Source organism: Euprymna scolopes, chromosome 8, assembly GCF_053919585.1.
Source record: "Euprymna scolopes isolate OS-2025 chromosome 8, ASM5391958v1, whole genome shotgun sequence".
Taxonomy (NCBI): Eukaryota; Metazoa; Mollusca; class Cephalopoda; order Sepiida; family Sepiolidae; genus Euprymna; species Euprymna scolopes.
This window is the reverse complement of record NC_136489.1, coordinates 51,708,384-51,731,938: the sequence shown is the minus strand read 5'-3', so window position 1 is coordinate 51,731,938 and position 23,555 is coordinate 51,708,384. Positions and strand designations below refer to the sequence as shown.

General features: G+C 30.7%; 1 protein-coding gene across 13 annotated transcripts in view; it reads right to left on the bottom strand.

Annotated features, from left to right (window-relative positions):
• The window catches only part of LOC145283561 (FHF complex subunit HOOK interacting protein 2A-like), a 143,717-nt gene that overhangs the window by 2,985 nt on the left and 117,177 nt on the right, over positions 1-23,555 (bottom strand). For 5 of the 13 annotated variants that reach the window (XM_080132448.1, XM_080132450.1, XM_080132447.1 and 2 more), the window contains 4 exons: positions 15,450-15,590; positions 14,940-15,043; positions 6,660-6,692; positions 1,826-1,885 (listed from right to left, as the gene is read on the bottom strand). In XM_080132448.1, coding sequence (XP_079988574.1) covers positions 1,826-1,885; positions 6,660-6,692; positions 14,940-15,043; positions 15,450-15,590 — 338 coding nt within the window. The remainder of the gene's footprint in view (positions 1-1,825; positions 1,886-6,659; positions 6,693-14,939; positions 15,044-15,449; positions 15,591-23,555) is intronic. The other 8 variants (XM_080132453.1, XM_080132455.1, XM_080132451.1 and 5 more) reach the window with 2 other exon arrangements.

Sequence of the window (23,555 nt, the reverse complement as noted above, 5' to 3'; positions counted from 1 at the left end):
TAACATTTTCCTTGGTCTGTTATGCTCAAGTCTGAAATAACATTTTCCTTGGTCTGTTATGCTCAAGTCTGAAATAACATTTTCTTTGGTCTGTTATGCTCAAGTTTGAAATAGTATTTTCTTGGGTCCATAATGCTCAAGTTTGAAATAGTATTTTCTTGGGTCCATAATGCTCAAGTTTGAAATAGTATTTTCTTGGGTTCATAATGCTCAAGTTTGAAATAACATTTTCTTTTGTCCATAATGCTCAAGTTTGAAACAACATTTCCTTGGTCCATAATGCTCAAGTTTAGAAAAGCAAGTCTGAATTAGCATTTTCTTTGGTTTGTTATGCTCAAGTCTGAAATAGTATTTTCTTGGATCCATAATACGCAAGTCTGAAATAGCATTTTCTTTGGTTCATAATGCTCAAATTTGAAGTAGTATTTGCTTGGGTCCATAATTCTCAAGATTGAAATAACATTTTTTTCAGTCTATAATGCTCAGTTTGAAATAGCATTTTCTTGAATCCATAATGCTTAAGTTTGAAAGGGCATTTTCTTTGGTCTGTCATGCTCAAGTTTGAAAGGGCATTTTCTTTGGTCTGTCATGCTCAAGTTTGAAAGGCCATTTTCTTTGGTTCATAATTCTCAAGTTTTAAATTGCATTTTTAAATAAACAAAAAAACCTGTGTTACAAGATTAGATGTTGAATGTGAAAAAATGAAAAATTTCACATAATTTTTGTTTAAGAAAATGAAATTTGGAATTAGAAGTTAGAGATTATTATGGAATGAAGTAGAGGAGCAAGACTAATTATGTCACTTGGGAATTCAACATCAAAGTGTTTAAATGTTTGTTTTTCAAACTGCTAGAGTCTGGAAAGGGAAATTGTAGTTGATTTTTAACTATAAATTGATAAATAGTAATTCACAGAGCAAATAAAAGTTATTTGTTGTTCTTTTTAATTGTTTCTATTGTTCCAGCTACAAAAGAAAAAAGGGAAGAAAATACCATATCCATGGCTGCTACTGTCACCATTGCTAAAAGATGTTTCTATCTTATGAGCCAACTATTTACATGTCAATGAGAGACTCAGCTGTTTTTCTGTACGGCAGGCAATCAAATAATTCCTCATGCAATGTTACAAGTCGCTTATTGGTTATTGGTAATGTTATTACATCTGTTCATTTGTGATGATGAAGGGTTCGACCTATACTGCCTCCATCAAATTCTACAGGTTCGCCGTCTCCAATATCCAAATCACTTTTTAAAGAAATTACTTTGCTGATTCGGCCATGATGCATATTGAAACTCAGGATAGTTCATCCACAAAGCAATAGCTCTGGAACTACTCCAAAGTTGGCTAAAATGCCTAAGAGGCCAGTTGAAGATATGGTTACACACCACCAAAGCCGACCTTGAACATACTTCTGGTTCACAGGTTTACAGTGTTAACCACTAGCCTTGGGACTGGCTGCTTACCACTCTCTTTGTTGTTGCGAACTGTTGCGCATGATCTGCATTCATTCGGGACATTGTGTGTTCTACAAAAAGGAGCCAGCTTAACCCATCCTGAGTGAATGTCGCTTCAAGTAAAGCTTTGTGATGGATATTCTTGAAATAGCATATTTGACAAGAGTTTTAGATAAGTCCATGCACCTCTTATAAGAGGCTCTGTCTATCCGCCCGTCAGGCTTATGTATAGCAGTTTTGTCGATAACGAACTGAATGTATACAACTAAAGAATCGATCTTTTCAGAAGAGACAAATAATAGAAGAGAGAAATAAATAGAATAACTATTTTAACACCTTTATCAAAAACCAAATAGGATTTTTAAATTCACCTGCTGACAGACTGACCATTCCATGGCATTAATCTAAATGCTGTTTTTATTCTTTGCCGCCTAAAAATAAGACATTTTTACATTAAGACATATTTTTTAATACCATTATATTGGATAAAAAATTATTTCAAATTTTTTAAAAAATGTTTGATTTAGAAAAAAATAAACCATACACAAATTTTGAACACAAAGATAGGTTAAAACATTACACAATAATTTGTAAAATTAAATTTTAGAAAATAATCTATACAAATAAAATAGATGTATGTATGTGTGTGTCTGTGTGAAAATATTTAACTGATAAACTCTTAAACTACTGGTCACATAACACTGAAATTAACAGGAAATAGTAATCATACACCAAGGATGATTTATAAGAAGTAAAATATTTGAGTGGATAAATAACGTGTACAGAAATATGTCAGCAAGTTGAAATGTAAACTGTTCATTGCAACTTACCAACATAGTTCTATTACTTTTGCACGTACATAAATTCATTCATAGCTTGAAGAAATTTAATTAAAAAGTTTTCCTATCTGTCGATAGCTCAAATAATAGGGAACATGGCTGAAATGCTAAATGTTTTGGTTTTGATTCTAGCTGATGGAACCCAAGTTCTTTTCTTTTTTAAATCAGTACTATATATTAAGTACAATATAATATTCAATAAAGAATTGGCTCTATAATAAATACAAACCCTGCATGAATTAAAACGTATTTAAGAATATTTTCCAACTGGGCAAAATTAGCCGCTAGTAAATAAATAAAAAAAATATAAATTAAATATAAAATTAATAAATGAAACCAAGTAAATCTAAATTAAAAATGTTGAACTTCAAAAGAAATTTTTATTATACCATTATATCGGAAAAATAAAAAATTTAGTGGCATTAATCTGAATGTTGTTTTTACCTTTTCCTGCCTAAAAACGTTTTCATATTGAGACATTTTTAAGATCATTCAGAAATAGATAAATTTTAAATTCATTTAGAATTTTTTTTAAATTTAAGATTAAGAAAAAGAAAACTTTTTAAATAATTTAATTAGAAATTAAAAAAATAATTTGAACCCCCTCCCCCCAAAAAAACAATACCTACACACAAATTTTGAACACAAAGGAAACAGGTTTTAAAACATTCAGCAATAATTTGTAGAATTAAAAAGCAATGAAGTCAAATCTAAATTAAAAATGTTGGACTTCATTGCAGTTTTCACAATATATCATCTGAATTCTACAATGTTAATGTAGAACACTCGTCTTGCCCGGAACACGAATCGCCTGGAAACCATTGAGAGATGCAAGTAAACAAGTGAATACCCTTCATCAAACACCTGCCATATTCTTGACATCTTACTTCCCTGGGGTTGGATTCATTCAAGTTCCAATATCTTACAATTGACACAAAATTATTAACCATCTAGTCAAAAACCGTTAGCTCCTTTTTGGTCTCCATGTCTAACTCATGCAGACTTATCTACAAAGTCTGAAAACATGGGCGATCTGATCATTTTCAGGAACACTTTTTCACAGAATTTTTTTTTTTTTTAACTAAGACGTTGATTGATTATGTTTTTACAAGGATTATAAAAGCAAAGGATTTCACAAAATCAGAATACATTGGCATGTCATAATGGACACCATCTCTTCCATTCACTGCTCAGAAATGCACTATTCCATTCACTGCTCAGAAATGCACTAATAAAATATGTGAATGTTGTGACAAAGTTTAATACAAGTATCGCTCTATTATGACTAAAATACATTGTGATGTCATAATAGTTTCTCTCTCGCTGCTCTTGTTGGAAACACAAGAAATTATTAGTTATTTATCTTTCTGTCGATCTATATATATATATATATATATATATATATATATATATATTATCGATCTATCTATCAATCTATCTGTATGACTGGCATAGTGAACGGGAAGGTGTGAGCCGTGTTTTGATATATTATTAAAACATGTCAAAGTCACATCAAACTCTGTGACCAATCAATTGCACCAGAAAAGTGTCTGATAGCTGACCTGGAAGTGTGTGTATGTGATCACGTGTTCTAGTTAGCTGAGAAAATAGTCAAAGTTGAATTGAGGACGTCAATAGAAGATGGTCTGAAAGGGGTATCCTCTCAGAGGGGGAAGCGTCTCAGACGTGGGACATGTAAGAACTAACCATCCAGGGAAAGATCAGCGATCACTCCCCTGCTAGATGTCATGCCTTGGAGTGAAAAACTACATAAAAATACACAGCCTCTTGATATCTCTGATGCAACGTCTTCATTTACACAGAATCCTTCTCCCCAAGAATTGCTAAAAATCTTCTAGAGGCTGACAGCAGAATCAGGTATGTCTTCGAATAAATGTGTTTATGTTATATGTCCACATGCACACACCCTAAAAGAGTCAATTACACACTACGAAAATGCTAAGAACACACACCTAGACGATCATGGAACATAAATAAACTACAACAAAATAACTTAAGGTTCAGATAGTGAAGAGCCACTATAGACATTTAGTGCCACGTACACACATTCAGATGAACCCTTCGTCACATACATATGCAGTATGCCCATGCAGTGTATATACAACATACGTCAATCCCATTATATAACACTCTCCTCTCTTGCTTAAATAGCCTTCCTCTTCTGTCTTATTTTGTCTTAATACAGAGGTTCTTAACCAGGGATAAATTTATTCTTGGGGGTAAAAAAAATTATATAATCAGAGGTAAGTAATCAAACTACCTGAATTTTAAAAACATTTCTTTTTAAATTGTGTCATGTCTTAAAAAACGTAATACAAATTAACTTCATAATTTTCTACTTAGAAAAAAAAATTGATTTTCTTTATTTTTGTGATACGAATGTATAATATTTTTATCCAAAATCTAAAGTCCTAAACAATAAAAAAGGTTCTTTTTGACCTCGTTTTTTTGTCACTTTATGATGGCTACAAAATTTTGTATGAGAGTAGGAGGTAAATGGAAAAATATATTTCTTATATTGTTCTAGCTGGGGATGAGGTATCCTACCAGATACCAGACATTCACCCATTATCTCATACATTCCAACTGAGAGATCTTTTTAAGATTCTAACCATTCTTATTATTTAAATCTCTCTCACACTTAGTTGATCAGATATATTTGCGAGGTAGTTTTTGAATTTCTTTTTCAATCCTGTTGTGCCTATAATTACTAGAATTATGGAAATCTTAAGATTTCAGTTTCTTTTCATATCATACATAAAACGTATTACTTTGTGTAAACAAAAAACATCTTTATTAAAGTTATATTTTTAAGTACAGAAAAAAAACATGACTTTACTTTTTTTGTTTTATGAGAAAACATCATAGATATTAATCAAATTGCAAAAAAATTTCTTATATACTACGAAAAAAGTCCCAAAAGTTTGTATTAATAAAATCAATATAACTTGAAAAATTAATCTCTTGAACTAACAATATTATGATTCTAACCGTCCCTTTAAAACAATTGTTTGGATATCTCTTGTACTTGGATCACCAAGTATATTAACCAAGTAGCTTTTGAAATACTTTTAAATGATCCCAGTTATTACAATTATTTGAATCATGGAGATCTTCCTAAGATTCCCGTTTCTTTTCATGTGATACATAAAACCTCAGTATTTCATATTAATAAACTGCTAAATGTTTTGATACATTTAAGTATTAAGTTATGACATTAAAATACACTGTGATGACATAATAGACTCCCTCTCTTTCTCCCTACTTTTCTAATTTATTCTGACATCACAATAGACCTACTATCTTCTCTTTTCTTTTGATGTTATAATAGATCTTTTATCCTCACACTATTTTACTTCAAGGTCAAAAACTTGCTAATGGTAAGTGTTAGTGTTACATACGGGTGTATATTTTTTTTTATACGCCTCTGTTTTTCCTTTCAACTGTATTCTTATTGATGCCAATCGCATTCGATAAATAATGTTATGTTTATCTAATAAATGACAAAATCTTTGGTTATAAAAACAATCACTTATTTGACAAATGGGCATGGAACAATAGAGAGTGAATGGGTGATAGGTGGCAGGCAGAATTCAGTAGATACATCTCGCTCTTGGGTCATGACCGAGCGTTTTTTGTTCACATAGTTCTGTTTTTGGCATTGCCGGCCTCTCATTATTCATCATTAGACAGAATAGATTCTGACCTAGAAAACCGGAATTCTTCCCTCTTTGTCAGAAACATCGCTCATGGCATATGGGGACTAAAGGACAAAATAAGAGAAGCAAGTTGTATTTTCATCCTTCTCTTTCTCTATGATTTGAATATCATAATACATCTCTTTTACAAAATTGAAAAAAAGACTTATCAAAGAAACATTAAAATCTCAAAATGCATTGTGATGACATAATAGACTCACCCTATTCTTCTCCTTAACTTATTCTGATATCATCATGGACCTACTCACTTTATCTTGTTTTAATGTTATAACAGACCTCCTCTCTCATTTTTATCTCACAATAGACCTCCATTTTTATTTTCTATCCTTCTCTTTCTCCATTAGTTGAATACCACGATACATCTATCGCTTTTACAAAATTAAAAATAAAAAAATCATTATCAAAGACACATTAAAACTGGTACACATTTTTTTAGATTTTGAAGAAAATGTTGAAAATGCAGTTTTACTGAATGGAACATCCTAGAAAGAATAACAAAGAAACTGTTTAAAAATGTGAAAAATTAACAAAACAATTCACAAGATGTTGACATGCATCGATATACAAAAAGGAACATGTAGACAACGAGCATGGAAAACAAAAAAAAAAAGACGGATGGTACTCACCAGAAAACCGGTGGCGATTTCACATGACGCATGCTGCAGGCAACACAAGAGCAAGATGAATGGAGGAGGAGGAGAAAGAACACAAAATAGAGTACAAACCAAACTCATCAAACAAAGAAATGCATAACATTAAAAAAAAAAAAAAAAAAAGGCCGCTCGCAGAAAGGATGATGGAAAGCTGTTAAAAGCAGCAGTGCAGGTACATGCGGAGAAGATGAAGTGGAGGTTATGATGAAAAGTGCAGAGATTAGGATGCAAATAAATTTTTAAAAAAATATTTTCTTTTTTTATATTAAGGCACAAGCATATTTTTTTTTTCATTTATAAATTATCCTCCTTGAATTTCCAGTTATCTTCCTTGACAACCAAATATGAAAGCTTTAAATACTTTGTTTTGAGGCTAGAATAAAGGTGTAGTAGCTGTTCTGTCCACAGAAGTACTCTTGAATTGAAACAATTTAAAATTTTTATTTCCTTTTTTGTAGAGATGGACTCTTCACATTAAAAAATTGATATAGCGTCTTTGTCAAAGTGGGAGAAGCAAGCAAGTACATGAAATACTGTTTTTCATTCTTAGAAATAAGGAAGAGCAGAATCAATCGGTGCTTGTCCTGAAATTCACCCATATTAAAAAGAAAAACAAAGAAAAATCTGTATGATGTACGTACACATGACGGAAAGAAAATATTGTACACTAAAAGTCATATCAATTGATCAAGTAGTTTTACTTTTGTAAAGAAAATCATTTTTAAGTGGATTTGTGTTTTTCCAATGCCTCCCTTCCTGTGTTAAGAATGGCTTTCTAAATTCTTACAAAAGTTTGAATTATTTGGAGTTATTCCTTCAGACTGTTTTCAGGATGGTATTGTGAGATCATTGCTCTTGTTTGTGTTGTTGGATTTTCTTGTTTAAAAATAAAACTACTTGATCAATTTACATGATTATTGGAATACATCACAAGTGCATACATCATACAAACTTTATTTTTGTTTTTCCACGGGTGGAAACTCTGGCCAAGTACTGAAAAAATCTTACCACTTTTCTAAAAAAAAAAAAAAAATTAAAAAAACCTGAAAATCAGGGATTCATTTGTAAAGTAGACATTTTTCTAAACTTGAACAAAAAAGCTACCTAATTAATCGAAGCTAATTTTCAGTTTTGAAACGAAATAAACCTGAATTATATCAAATTTTGAATTTCAATATGTCCTATATTGATGAAATCATTTGTCAATGTGAACTAACAAGTTGGAATTTTGAGAAAGCATCAACAATTTCCCATGTTGAGAGTCTTATCGGGGAGAAATAAATACTGATTTTTGATCTTACATGCTTGGATTTCACCGAATTAGGTTATGTAGATTTAGAAATATATCGGATGAGAGATAACCAAAACAGGAGGAAAACACAAAAAAAACTATTGAAACTTATATGTTGAAGAGGGGAGGAAGGAAAGAAGAGTTATTTTGCAAATAATGGTATCTGTGGGACTTAGCTGTAAATTGATGTTAATAACAGTTTAAAAAATAAAACTATTTAATCAATTTATATGATTTTTGGAATATGATATTTTCATTTTATCACATCATATAGATTTTTCTTTATCTTTGGGTTTTAATATAAGGAGAATTCTAGACAAGAACCCATAGTTTTTTTTATATTTAAAACCATAAATGTTTTTATATGCTGCCAAGAAGCAGAAGACGCAGAGAATGTATGCCGTGCTCATAACCCAGATGTCCAAAAATCAAAAGTATGTTTGGTTCTTGTCCAGAATTCTCCCTATATTAAAAAAAAAAAAAATTAAAGAAAAATCGCTCTTATGTAGGTACCTGTGACAGAATAAAAATGTCATCTTCCAAAAATTATGTAAATTAATCAAGTAGCTTTTATTTTAAACTAACAATATCAAACTTTATGAAGAAGCAAGGGCAGTGTGTCGTCCACCATCTTGAATAAACAAAGGGAGATAACTGAATTCAAACTTCTGAGATTTCTTTTGTTTGTTTTCAGCCTTGTAATGACTACAATTTACCATTACTTGCTTAAAATCGTAAAAGAATTATATATATATATATATTTGAGCAATTTACATAATTTTTGGAACATGATCTTTTTATTCCTTCACAGGTATGTACATCATAAAGACTTTTTTGTATTTTTGTTTTTTAATATATGAGGATGTCTGGCTAACCACCATATGTTCTGCTACCAGATGTTAATGTTCCTTATACTTTACATCGACATTCACTGCTGCATTCCACTGAGCATTGGCATATCTGCCTTAAATAGTTTCCACTTTCTGTATAGTAATTTAAGGGGAGTAACTTGTCTATCCTCTGGCATTAAAATGATATTCAAAGAATTTTTACTTCATGAACGAATCTGTTATTTTCTTCAGCAGTGAACAACTTACGTTTTTTTCTTCATCTCCTTTAGCTTTCCATGTTGACTCAAATAATCCATCATGGCTCAATATGGTATGCATTCGCAGTTCACCTTCCATAAACGAATACCCTGTTCTTCAAACGGCTTGCTTTTATGCAAGCAACGATCATCTAATTTACATACGAACAGCAAGAATTCACATTATTTTCCCATGACCGTTGAGGACAAAATCAGCTGCACATCGCCATTTTAGTTTTTCTATTGTTAAGTAACTGAACTTTACAAAACGTGCAGACATGTGGACATTCCTGAGAAAAGTCATTTTCGCCATCACTAGAATTTTCCCGACAGTCTTCTTCCCTGGATAGAGTCAAATGGAATTGAGCTGACAAGTTCAAAGAGTCAAGTTGAATTTTAAAAGTGATTTTTATTTTATTTTTTGTTTTATAGGAAGCAAGAATGCAAGAAAAAATCCCATCACCATAAATGAAGAAGAAAGCAAATAAAACTGTGTGCAATTCTTAATTATCTTGATAAAAAAACAAATTAGCAACTATGCAACAATAGAGGGGAAAGCACTTATTACTATGAATACAAGGCAACCAAATTTATTCATAGGGAAAGTATAAATGAAGCAGAAAAAGACTAATATGCTCAGTGCAGATTATAAACATAAAAAAAAAAAAATCAAAATAAAATAAAGTTAAATTCAAAAACCTTACGTCACTTGACTTCTGCTTTCTATTTAACAGTGTGTAACAAGGAAGAGGCACTTTTGATTGATATTTACATAATTCCAGTTTAATTTTAAAAGTTTACATAAAAAATAGTCTTTACTTTGAAAGGCTTCTTTTTCAGAACGGTCTCATTTTTTAATAAAATGTTATAATCAAAATATTTTTTTTAAATATATATTTTTATAGTCTTTACTTTGAAATGCTTTTTTTACAGAATTCTATTTAATAATATATTCAATCGAGTATTTATAATATAAAATATTTTATAACTAAAGTATTTCATTTTAGCAAAAAATCTGGAAAAAAAGACCAACAAAAGTTGGATAAAAAAATTTCTGAAACCCAATTCAATAGAGTATTTATAATATAAAATAATTTATTTTAGCAAAAAAAATTTAAGAAAAGGACCAATTAAAACTTGCATAAAAAATAAGTCTGAATCCCAATTCAATAGACTATTTATAAAATAAACATTTAAAATATTTTTTAAAAATCTGAAGAAAAAAAAACAATTAACATTGTTAATTTTTTAATTATAAGGAAACTGGAAGCCATTATGTAAACATTAATCAGGAAGGACTTTTCCTTTGTATACACCGGTACAACTTTTGCAAAACAGAAAGCGGAAGTAAAAATGATATGATCTTATTGAATTTAACCCAAATATAAATATTGTAAAAAGATACAATGGGCAGTTTATAAAAATAGAACAAATTTATTGAAAGTTTAAAATATCAAATCAGTTGAAATATTAGTTTATTTAAAATGTATTATTGGACTTCAGGCAGTGACAAAAAATATCCATTAAAATATAATGAAAAAATTAAGCTAATTGCTCAAGAACATGGGTTACTGTTAACATAAAACAAACATGAAATGTTACTTTAATTCTTTCTGAAATTTTTTTTTACAGGAGAAGTCACTGATTATCAAGGCTCAGAGGCCACTCAAGGATAAGGGTTAATGAGTGAACACTAATAAATGGTAATGGTGGAAATTAATTATTTACAAGGATAGCTCAACAAGAATTTGTTTGTTGGATTTGAAGACAACTATGTTATAGTTAGCTGGGAAGCAGCCCTATGGTATTGTGTTCCACAGACAGCTTTAGGAAAGAAGCATTGTTCATAGAATTTTTGTTTAGTTTTAAGCACCGATGGAGAGTAAGGGAAATTGTTGGCAGTGGTTGTAGCTAGACGAGTATTGGTTGTGAATGTTTTACAGGAGGGGGACCATAGATTGAGGCATCTGCACTATTAATTATGTTCATATTAATTCCAAGTATTTTAAAATAATTTCTCTCAAAAAATGTTATTTTCTAAAACAAGCATAATACTTAGATTTTTTTAATAATCAGTCAACATACAAAATCATTAATTAGACTTCATTTTGTGCATAAATATAAAAAAGAAAAATTAACAGAAATTAAAAAAAAAACAAAAAAAACATGCCTTTTAGTAGAACCGAAAGTTGATAAAACATTTAAGCATGCTATTTAGTAACAAAGTTAAACTTGGTATCTCAAAGTTCCGAGCGAGCAAGTCACCAAAAAAAAAAAAAAAAAAAAAATTGCAACTACCAAATTATACTAACAATCAATTTTTAAATCTATGATTAGAAATCACCATTTAAACTAAGCTATCACACAGATATTGTAAAGGATTAAGAGCAATTTTTTAAGCCATAGCTGATCAGGTGTAACAACAGCATATATAAAATATAGAAAAGTTTTATTGTTAATACAGGATGACATCTCAAATACAACCTACCCATGGAATCGTTCATAAAATTCACAATCCTTTATGAAATTCAACCATATTTGGTACAAATACACTCCAGTCTATGCCTGACTTGTCCACAAAGTTTAAATGATGAATGTCCAATAGCCTTACTGTTCAATAATATGCAAGGATTGTCTCAGCAGTAAATGTGATCTAAAATGGGCTTCACATTCACCAAACTTTAACCCCAGATTTTTATTGTATCAGAGGGCTCGTCTATCTCAAAGATAATGTCTATCAAAAGAGTCTTCAGATTACTCCTGAACTGAAGAGTATCACATCGAAAATGAGGGTAGTGGCTAGAGTGAATTGTGTCCGAGCTATTGACAATTTTAAACATTGTATCCAGGCACGCTTACAAAGTAGAAACGTATACTAAACAGCTATAGAACACTGTTGGACATTGATGATTGAAACTTGGTGGACAAGTCAGCTATAGACTGATGTTTATTTCTACCAAATATGGTTGCAGAAAGAATTTTATTAAGGATTTCATGAGTGAATATTTGAGGGGAGGGGGTCACCCCATATCTAAAACTTAATCTATGTATTATTTGAATTGTTTGGACTACTCTTCTCATCTTGGATGTTATTCTCACAACATTTCAGTCAATGAAACTTCAAACTTTCTTCGAGTGTATCTTGTCAAACTTAGAACCCTGTCTGTTGAACTCAGAAAGCTATATGGAATTTCAAACAGAACTATTTATTTAATTCACAAGGGGTAGCCTGCTTTCATTCAATCAACCATGTCTAGGTAGACTTTTAATTCGTAAATGTATTCTTAGTATCACCTGTACTGAGAATTGAACCTACTATCTCCAGAAAACTATCACTTAGAACTAATTATCGATTACACTTAAACCATTACAGCACAAGTCCTTACAGAGGTTACATTAGCCAAAGATGAGAACATTAGTTTGAATAATTGAAATAATATAGACTATCAATCATCATCTCAAAAATTCGAAAACTATATATATTTAGGTAAACAAAAAGAAATGAAGAAATTTGTATATAAAATCCTCACTAATGAATTCTTAAACATATCTCTACTATTATATAAAAGGAACTTTGTATGTGTGTGTCTGTAAATTTATTCCCTATGGACTCCTAAACGACTGGGCCAATTTTTATGAAATTTCACACAAATGTATTATATGTCCCGCAGTGCTCTCAGATAGGTTATGCATTGGAATGTCCTCCATAAGTATCGATAATTGAAATAATCTGATGAAAGAAGGAACAGACGATTTTGACTAAAGTTAATGCCTTACACAGCCTAATATCACAAGTGCATTTGAGAAGTTTTATTACCACACAAGCAGAAAAGCTCAGCATATAAAATCAACAGTAGGTTCTTTGATATGACAGGAGCGCGTTCGAAATGAATGTTTCTGTTTAAAGCACAATTTAACCATGATACTTGACTGACTTTTGCATTTTAAACTTTAATTCAAGCCATTATATAAAAACAATTTTATAAAATCAACAGTAGATTCTCTACAGTGCAATGTAGACTACAATGTATTGTGGACTAAGTCACTGTGAGGAAGACTGAAAAATGGGTGATATGACCGATTTCAATGACAAAAAATATGGGAGGATGAAACATTTGTTGATCCTCATTCATTCCTAGGCAACGTCGGGTCTCCCTGCTAGTATATAATCTAAAGCAGGCTGTGTATGCGTCTTTACCAGACTTCACATGGCAGGCAACAATGAAGCTGTATAGTACTGAAATTAAATTTTCAAAACAAAAATACTATTATTACTATGTTATATATTGGGACAGTATTCAAATAAGTAGAGATTTATGTTAACTAGTATGAATTTGGGCAAGAGTCACATCAGTACATGTCAGGATAACCTGGCAGCAAACAGAAATAGACTCAGATACAGGTGGCATGACTGAAGCAGAGGTCAAAGGTTAGCTCCTTTACAAAATGCGTCAGAATGCATGGGACCAAGATGACAATAGAAAAGTGGTCACGTGTTCAAGAAAAAAGTTTCTAAAGTCAGTCCCTTGTTGGGAGCGATACAGACAAGATGTGTCCAATAATGTAGACAGAATTTTGGTGAATGTCACCTTGACTGTGGCTCTCAATTCTCATGTTTAAGAACAAGAAAAAAAGTTAATTAGTTAATTAGATATTGGTCTCTCCTCCCATGAACAACTGCTCCTTCTAAATAAAACCTTTGAAAGCCAGCAAGTCTTCATTTTGTTTCCATGCACGAGTAGTTTTGTTTGTCCAGCTAAACAGGTCAGCAACCAGTAGCGAATCACAATCAGTCATGGACAACGAAAGAAACAACTATGAAAGCAAGACCAGCATGTATAAACATTCTGCACAACGTATATATAAAAAGACTTTGGGTTATAGTCAACTAATGCACTGCCTAACTTCCGGCATAACGCTACCAAGAGGAAAATCAGTTTCTTTGCTTTTTTTACTCTCACACCTATATCTCCCCTTTACATGTACTATTTTTTTTTTATTACATTTTTCCAATCGTTCTTTTTTTATTTAATAATCATTGAATATTTTTTCAGCCTTATTTTAATTAAGAATTATTGAAATTAGTTTTATTTTTTTAAGAATTATTGAAAACACTTTTTTTTTACAATTAGTTCTTATTTGCACTTGTAAAAAATGCAAATAAGAACTAATTGTGTTGTTTTAATTTATATAAATTTGTTAATATTTATTGTATACTTTTAACAATGTCTTTTTTTAAATATTTTATTTCAATAAATTGCTTTACAATAGAAATAATGAAGAATAATAAAAATGCAGGATTTGATTTGCCATGTCACCGCTTCTGGTAGTGCAACATCGGAACTTAGGAAGTGCATTAGCTGACTATAACCAGACTTTTTGTTGAATTGTTTTATGGATCGCTAACTGGTAAAAAACACACTTGTGCAACAGTACTTATTGACATAAATGATCATGTGTAATTTTTTTTTGTGTAATGTTAAAATGTTACACTAAATATTAGAATTAATTCAATATTTTTTATTATATTTTTATTGCGTTTCTAATTGGATGCATCCTTATTAGCGTTTTCATTTTGTTTTTTTTCAGGCTTCAAATAAGTTTTGCTTTAAAAAGAATATGCGATAATGAGTCAAGGTTTTCCATTGACTTAAAGGGAACTTATGTCTTATCCTCTTTTCTATGCAATTATGAAAAAAACATTAATTAATAGATGTGCATGCTCTCAAAAGATACCAGATGTACATGCTCTCGACAGATACCAGTTGTGATTTTTAATTAAATCATGCCAATAAACAGAGAAATGAATCTAATAAATGATTGAGCATTCAGAAGAATCAACCAATTCCGTAACACATCACATGACCAAGCCTACCTTTTCAAGTTTCTTTCTTCATCCATAAGAAGAGTGCGAGTCATTTGAAGTTTATGAGCGAATTGCGGTTCCAGCCTTTTTCGAGCTTTGATATCTGAAACAACCTAATAAAAAAATAAGAAAAAATAAATGTAGAAAAAATTTTTTTATTTATATTTATGACTTATCGTAAAATGATACAATAAAAATCTTGAAATAAATACATTTATAAGCTCAATTACTATTGAGCTTGCATGTTTTTACTCATATCATGTTTAATGTTTGGTACAAAATTTCAAAAAATTCCAAGGCAGAGTTATTGAAAAAAGTGTGAACGGACAAGCAGACAAGGGTGAATTTATAGGTCCACCCTCCTTTTGTCAGGGGATCAAAAAAAAATAAAAAATAAATAAATAAATAAAGGAACAATCATTTAAGATATATGCATCCAATTAAGGTTATATATATATATATATATATAAATTGTGGCCCCATTAATTAGAAGCTGAAAATAATTACAATGTTACTGACCTTTTGTAGGATATTATACAATAATTTTACGTTGTCTGTGACTGGCAAAGCAGGATCAAGAAGATAATCATTTAGAATTGGATGTGGAAACAAAGCCAAGTGTGAAATCACAGATGTTATTTGCAGGTTCATTGCGTAACTCTGAAGAAAAGAAACAAAAATAACATTAAAAAAATAGAAAATCTATTAATTCATTTGGTTTGTCCCTACCTTACTACAGTCATAATGACACATGTATACATCATACTAGAACGAAGGGATATCATTCATCCAAATTTGATACAGTAATAGTATTTTTTTATGGAAATCGCTTCAGACAAAGCATAAAGCCAGTTGATGTAAGAACCTAAAAAAAATAAATACAAAATACTTTAATGTCAAAAACTAGTCAAAAATAAGTGTTATATGGATAGAGTCCAACCTAGATAAAAGCCCCCCCCCTTGTAAGAAACATTGCTCATGAAATGCGAAGATAAAAGAACAAAATAAAGAAAGTGAATTACGAAGCTGATGAAAGTAAACCTAATGTCCACTTTCATTAATGTATAACTACGACAGCAGCTCAGACATGTAAATTGATTAAATAGTTTGTTTTCTTTTTTTGCTAAAAAATTAAAATTTTATGAGTAAGCGGGACAGTGTTTTAACTTGCCATATCTTATAAATAACGGGGGAGACAACTAAACTCGAACTATCGAAATCCAAATCAGCTTTGCAATGGATACAATTTACTATTAAAATCCCTAAAAATCATAAAAGTATAGTTTTTATATATATATATATAAAAAATCTACATCGATTAATGTAATTTTTGGAATGACATTTTCGTTCTCTGACGAGTATGTACACGATAAAGATTTTTCTGCAATTTAGTTTTTCAGAATTGGTTTAATTCTATATAAATGTGCTGCATTTTTATTTTTTCTTCATCTTATTCTGGTTGCATTGATCCTAACATTGGCAACACAGTTTACAATGAAACAAGTGTACGTGTTGTTGGGGGTCTAATCATTAGCGACTCTCTCAGCAATCTCTTTAAGGTCACACATTAACTAAATATCACACAAATAAAGAATCAGCAAGAGCAGTTGTCATACATTAGTAAAGCCACATACATTGTAAGAACAACAAATCATTTTTGGATACAATTTTGCATGTAGTTGGGGTCCAACCAATAGTGTCTACTTCTGAGCTAAGTCTCCCATATGCCAGTCTGTCTGTTGTGAGCATTCACTTTTGTCCACCATCAAACTCTCAGCAATCTCTTGAAGGTCCCGCTCTCATCATTCTGTCTGAACAGCTAGTGACCCCCACCCCAACATATCTATCCTCTTAACCAGAAATCCTAGTCGTCCGATTGCCTTCCAGCTTACTAATGAAAATTAGTCAAATCCCTTTTTTCACAGATTAAGTTCTCCATTGTCATACAATAAAATAGACTGTGTCCCTTCTTACAGTTAAGATCGCCAGAAAATGTTAGCTAAAAAGTAGATAACAATGTGGTTGGTTGATTTGTTTTATGGCATATAAAACTCTTTCCATGTTATTTAATACCGAATCCAATAATTCTTGAAAAAAATTCTTCATATTTCAAGTTGTTTATATCTTCACATATTTATAGTGTTTAGTTTGGTTGTTTTGTAGAGAAAAATGATATGGTTTTGCAAAAGGAAAAAAAAAAACAGTAGCATCAATGTTTGGTGCCTTTAAGTCAGGAAGCCAATATCTCCAGACAGCCTGAAGTGGTGGCAATATGAGAATGGTACAGAGTACATGACAATGCGAAAGTGGATGACGATATGAAAGCAACAGATTGGGTTTACAATTAATCAGGGAAGGGTTGGGATAGAGAATTTAGAAGTATTTACTTCCAGTTAAGATAATTCTGGGAATCGGATGTATTGAATTTCTGGTAAGAAAGTAGAGATATTAGGAGAACACTAACAATAGATGAGCAGACCAGTTATACAAGCTGGAAAGAAACAGTAGAGATCGATAGCACAGGTCAGCATTCAATAGTTCTGTGGGATTTCAGTTAAGATAACCTGATAATGCTTTTGCATCCTTGCTGACTGACAATGCTAGAATCAACATGGTCAGAATAAGAGATGGTAAATACGTGTTTTAAAGGTTGTTAAAGGACCACCCAAAAAGTTATCACATAATTGTTATGATGTCATTAATCTGTGTAGCACAATGAGTCTATTGCTTTCATATTATAATTTATTTCCTAGTTGATCTCTCCTAGTGGTCCTGGTTTGTGGAGGCAGCAGTATATCACATGATTACAGCTATATATATATATATATATATATATAAAGCTAAACGTCTGTGTGTGTCTGGTCACGAATAGGCTCCTATATGGTTGACTATTATAGAAAACTGATCACATATAATGATAGAAGATGTATCGAGACACAGGAATGGGTATGTTTGATCTGGCATAATGATGATTCATTAAAATTGTGGGGTCTGCGTATGCGCCTGGTCCATAAAGTATGGAAATAAAAAATTTAAAAAAACATTTACAAGTGTTTTTGATACAGATGTACATAATAATACTTTGATAAGTATGTTTTAACTTAAATAGGGATGGTATAATAAAATTGTGGGGTCTGCGTTCGCGCCTGGCCTCCATAGAATGGAAATAGGCACAAACTTTAATAAAGACTTTTCATATCTATCTGCATAAGAATACTTTGATAATTGTTTCAATTTGAAGAAATATGGTATAACAAAATTATGGTGTGTTCGTTCGCGCCTGACCTCCATAGAATGGAAATATGTCACAAAATTTAACAAGGTTTTTTAATATAGATCCACAGAATATTGTGATAAGTGTTTCAGTGTGAACAGGTATGGTGTAATAAATTATGGGGTTTATCTATTTTATTTTTACTTTCATCATATTTTGCTTTGGTTTTGATACCCCCAAATTCGAAGCTATCTCTTTACAAGCCTTCCTTTTCATAACCTATCATACTTTCATAAATCAGTGTCCATTTTCTGTAGGCTGTTTTTAAACCCAGTCAACGACAGGTACTTTTGCTAGTATATATATATATATATATAGATATATATATATATATAGCCAGTAGAGTTTAGTTTCCTAGAAGTAAATCCAATGAAACAACACGTGTCTACCAAAATAGTGCTCAATGAGTGAACAGAGCAGGTATATTAATTTTATTTATACAAACATTAATGGCTACATATGTGCATACATGTTTCTGTAATCACCCACGTCGGGGGATTACGTCTTCAGGCCAAGAACCACCTTCAAAAGTGACATTTCCACCAAATACATTTTTCTATTTCGTTTATCAAGTTAAAAATACAACCTGGGTGGGAGTCAAAAAAAAAAACAAAAAAAAAAACAAAAAAACAAAAACGGTAAAAGGATGAGTGAGGTCTATGAAGATGATAAACATCTTTTTTCTTTTCCCCCTCCCCCATCTAACTTAACTTTTGGCTTTTTATGGCATAGGGTACTTGAGAGTTTCGTTTTCTTGTCTTAGAGTCTGTAAGTTAATAACCTTAGCTATGGTCAACCAAGTACTGACCGGTGCCTTTTTAATCTACCTCCACCCACACATACACGCAACACACACATAACACATCCATACACAGACACTGCCAACACACACAGTATACACACATTAATCCATATATTCAAAAGCGAATCCATGCTAGACACTTTTTGTTTTATTTACTGAAACTAGACAATGATTCTGAAACTACGTAGAAGATAAAGTAAAAGTTACATTAAGGTAAATAAAAAAATATAAATAAATAAAAATAAAATACATAAATAAATAAATAAATAAATAAAAATAAATAAAAAATAAAAAATATATAAAAAATACAATAAAAAATAAAAAAAATAAAAAATAAGATAAATAAGAATAAAATAAAATTAAATTAAAACAAATAAACCAACAAAATGTGAATAAATATAAACCCGAAAGTTATCTAAACCCCACATGTACCTATATGCGTGTATCAATACACTTATAAATGTCTAACATTTATCTACACCCGCGCATATATATACACACACACACACATTTCAGACATACAGAGACAAATAATAGTATTTTTCTTTACTTATGTAGCGTGGTAACATCTTCGTATATGCAATATTATGCTACCCGACTACAGACGGGTGTATATATATATATATATATATATATATATATATATATATATATATATATATATATATATACATACACATATATACACAAACACACACATACATACATACATACATAAATACATACATATACATATATATATACATATACACATACATACATATAAACACACACACAACAGACATACATATACATATCCACACATACATACATATATAACATATATATAAACAACATTCGGACATCCATACATTTTTGTAATCTATATTGTTACAACAATTCTATACGAGGCAGCCTATTCTAATAGTTCAGAAATATACGTGTGTATACATATATCTACATACAATAGACACAGAGACACATCCACATACAAACATACACACAGATACATAGATACAGATATATATATATATATAAACATACAAACATACATGCATACGTAAAATACACTCATATATCCAAAGTCACACAAATATAGACATATATATATATACATGCATACATGTACCGTGCCACCAAATGATACATCTAAAGTAGAAACAGACATGAATACACCTACTATATAAATTCACTTTTTCTATCAAATTCCACACGTCTAGTTATGTTTCATGGCCCCATCCGCTTGTTACACTTTCCTAAGTTGTAGGTTTTTACCGTAAAAATTGACACTACATAAAAATTTATATTGAATTCAGCATGAAGTTCATAGGGTTATCCTCATATTTAACAAAGATTCTTTCGATGGTAAGGCAGGTATACATAAGATGTATCACGACACAATAATAATATATAATAACATATGACAGAAATCAGAGTATTTAGGTTATACAAACCTAGTATATAAGCTTATATATTGTAGTACTTACCTTCATCTTTGCTTATTCACTCTAATACCCTTATTCCTTTCTCTTCCATTCACCCTTCATTCCTTACTTTCTTTCATCTATTTATTTCTTCTATTTTTTTTTTTTTTTTTTTTTTTTTTTTTTTTATATTAATAAATTATTTTTCCTACCCGGGTATATAAAGATCATATATCCATACATGCACACACCCAAAAATATCCATATGCATACATTATTACGAGCTTCACTCAAAACGATCTATTACTCATTTAGTTCAAATATACCTTCATACAGGTACTTATTTCGGCTAGTAATACCATAACTGCTCGATGAAGTAGAATATTAAGTGACTTACGTAACCCATATGGGTATGATTATAGTTGCGACCTCACTTATCCTCTTTGTGGGGGGGTTATTTGATGGGGGTTAGTTGTACTTATAGCAGTTCTATTATCCTAATTTAGAGTTCCTTAAGTGCATGTATTCTGAAATGTTTGCAGGATATAGCAGTTTCTTGTTTAATATTCAATAATTTTTCTCGGTCTTTAAACCTAGTTATCTCAAGTTTTTCTGATAAGCATAATAGACATGGTGAGTTCAATGAGTGGCAAGTATTGGCCCTTCTAATAATATTCCATTCTATACTAGGTGTTTTATTTTCTCTAACTAATTTCCAGTAATATAACGATAAGGAAGTGTCCTTTTCATATGTTTGATTATTCATCGAGCGTGTATGTCCATAGAATCTATTTTTGAAAGTCATTTGGGTACTCCCTATGTAGAATCTTTCGTCCCTTGGGTTCTCCACCGGGAATATCCTTGCTTGGTATACCACCGATGAGGTCAGACATTCATTTTTTATTGGGCATTCCTCAGGTTTTTTACAGTTACATTTATTCACCGCAGTGTTTGCACTAGTATTCTCCCCTTCTCTATTAGTCGTCTTTAAAATTCTTCCATTTATACCCGGGTAGGAAAAATAATTTATTAATATAAAAAAAAAAAAAAAAAAAAAAAAAAAAAATAGAAGAAATAAATAGATGAAAGAAAGTAAGGAATGAAGGGTGAATGGAAGAGAAAGGAATAAGGGTATTAGAGTGAATAAGCAAAGATGAAGGTAAGTACTACAATATATAAGCTTATATACTAGGTTTGTATAACCTAAATACTCTGATTTCTGTCATATGTTATTATATATTATTATTGTGTCGTGATACATCTTATGTATACCTGCCTTACCATCGAAAGAATCTTTGTTAAATATGAGGATAACCCTATGAACTTCATGCTGAATTCAATATAAATTTTTACGTAGTGTCAATTTTTACGGTAAAAACCTACAACTTAGGAAAGTGTAACAAGCGGATGGGGCCATGAAACATAACTAGACGTGTGGAATTTGATAGAAAAAGTGAATTTATATAGTAGGTGTATTCATGTCTGTTTCTACTTTAGATGTATCATTTGGTGGCACGGTACATGTATGCATGTATATATATATATGTCTATATTTGTGTGACTTTGGATATATGAGTGTATTTTACGTATGCATGTATGTTTGTATGTTTATATATATATATATATCTGTATCTATGTATCTGTGTGTATGTTTGTATGTGGATGTGTCTCTGTGTCTATTGTATGTAGATATATGTATACACACGTATATTTCTGAACTATTAGAATAGGCTGCCTCGTATAGAATTGTTGTAACAATATAGATTACAAAAATGTATGGATGTCCGAATGTTGTTTATATATATGTTATATATGTATGTATGTGTGGATATGTATATGTATGTCTGTTGTGTGTGTGTTTATATGTATGTATGTGTATATGTATATATATATATATGTATATGTATGTATTTATGTATGTATGTATGTATGTGTGTGTTTGTGTATATATGTGCATGTATATATATATATATATATATATATATATATATATATATACACCCGTCTGTAGTCGGGTAGCATAATATTGCATATACGAAGATGTTACCACGCTACATAAGTAAAGAAAAATACTATTATTTGTCTCTGTATGTCTGAAATGTGTGTGTGTGTGTATATATATGCGCGGGTGTAGATAAATGTTAGACATTTATAAGTGTATTGATACACGCATATAGGTACATGTGGGGTTTAGATAACTTTCGGGTTTATATTTATTCACATTTTGTTGGTTTATTTGTTTTAATTTAATTTTATTTTATTCTTATTTATCTTATTTTTTATTTTTTTATTTTTTATTGTATTTTTTATATATTTTTTATTTTTTATTTATTTTTATTTATTTATTTATTTATTTATGTATTTTATTTTTATTTATTTATATTTTTTTATTTACCTTAATGTAACTTTTACTTTATCTTCTACGTAGTTTCAGAATCATTGTCTAGTTTCAGTAAATAAAACAAAAAGTGTCTAGCATGGATTCGCTTTTGAATATATGGATTAATGTGTGTATACTGTGTGTGTTGGCAGTGTCTGTGTATGGATGTGTTATGTGTGTGTTGCGTGTATGTGTGGGTGGAGGTAGATTAAAAAGGCACCGGTCAGTACTTGGTTGACCATAGCTAAGGTTATTAACTTACAGACTCTAAGACAAGAAAACGAAACTCTCAAGTACCCTATGCCATAAAAAGCCAAAAGTTAAGTTAGATGGGGGAGGGGGAAAAGAAAAAAGATGTTTATCATCTTCATAGACCTCACTCATCCTTTTACCGTTTTTGTTTTTTTGTTTTTTTTGACTCCCACCCAGGTTGTATTTTTAACTTGATAAACGAAATAGAAAAATGTATTTGGTGGAAATGTCACTTTTGAAGGTGGTTCTTGGCCTGAAGACGTAATCCCCCGACGTGGGTGATTACAGAAACATGTATGCACATATGTAGCCATTAATGTTTGTATAAATAAAATTAATAGATATATATATATATATATATACTTAGGTTTGGATGATTAATCAGAATCAGGAATTGAAAAAAAATCGGAACTTTTTAGGATATTGGAATTGGTATTAGAAAAATTTGCACCTATTTTCTGATGTCCAAAACAATTCTTTTAATTGCTTTTTATTTTTTTTTTGTTTAAAATTT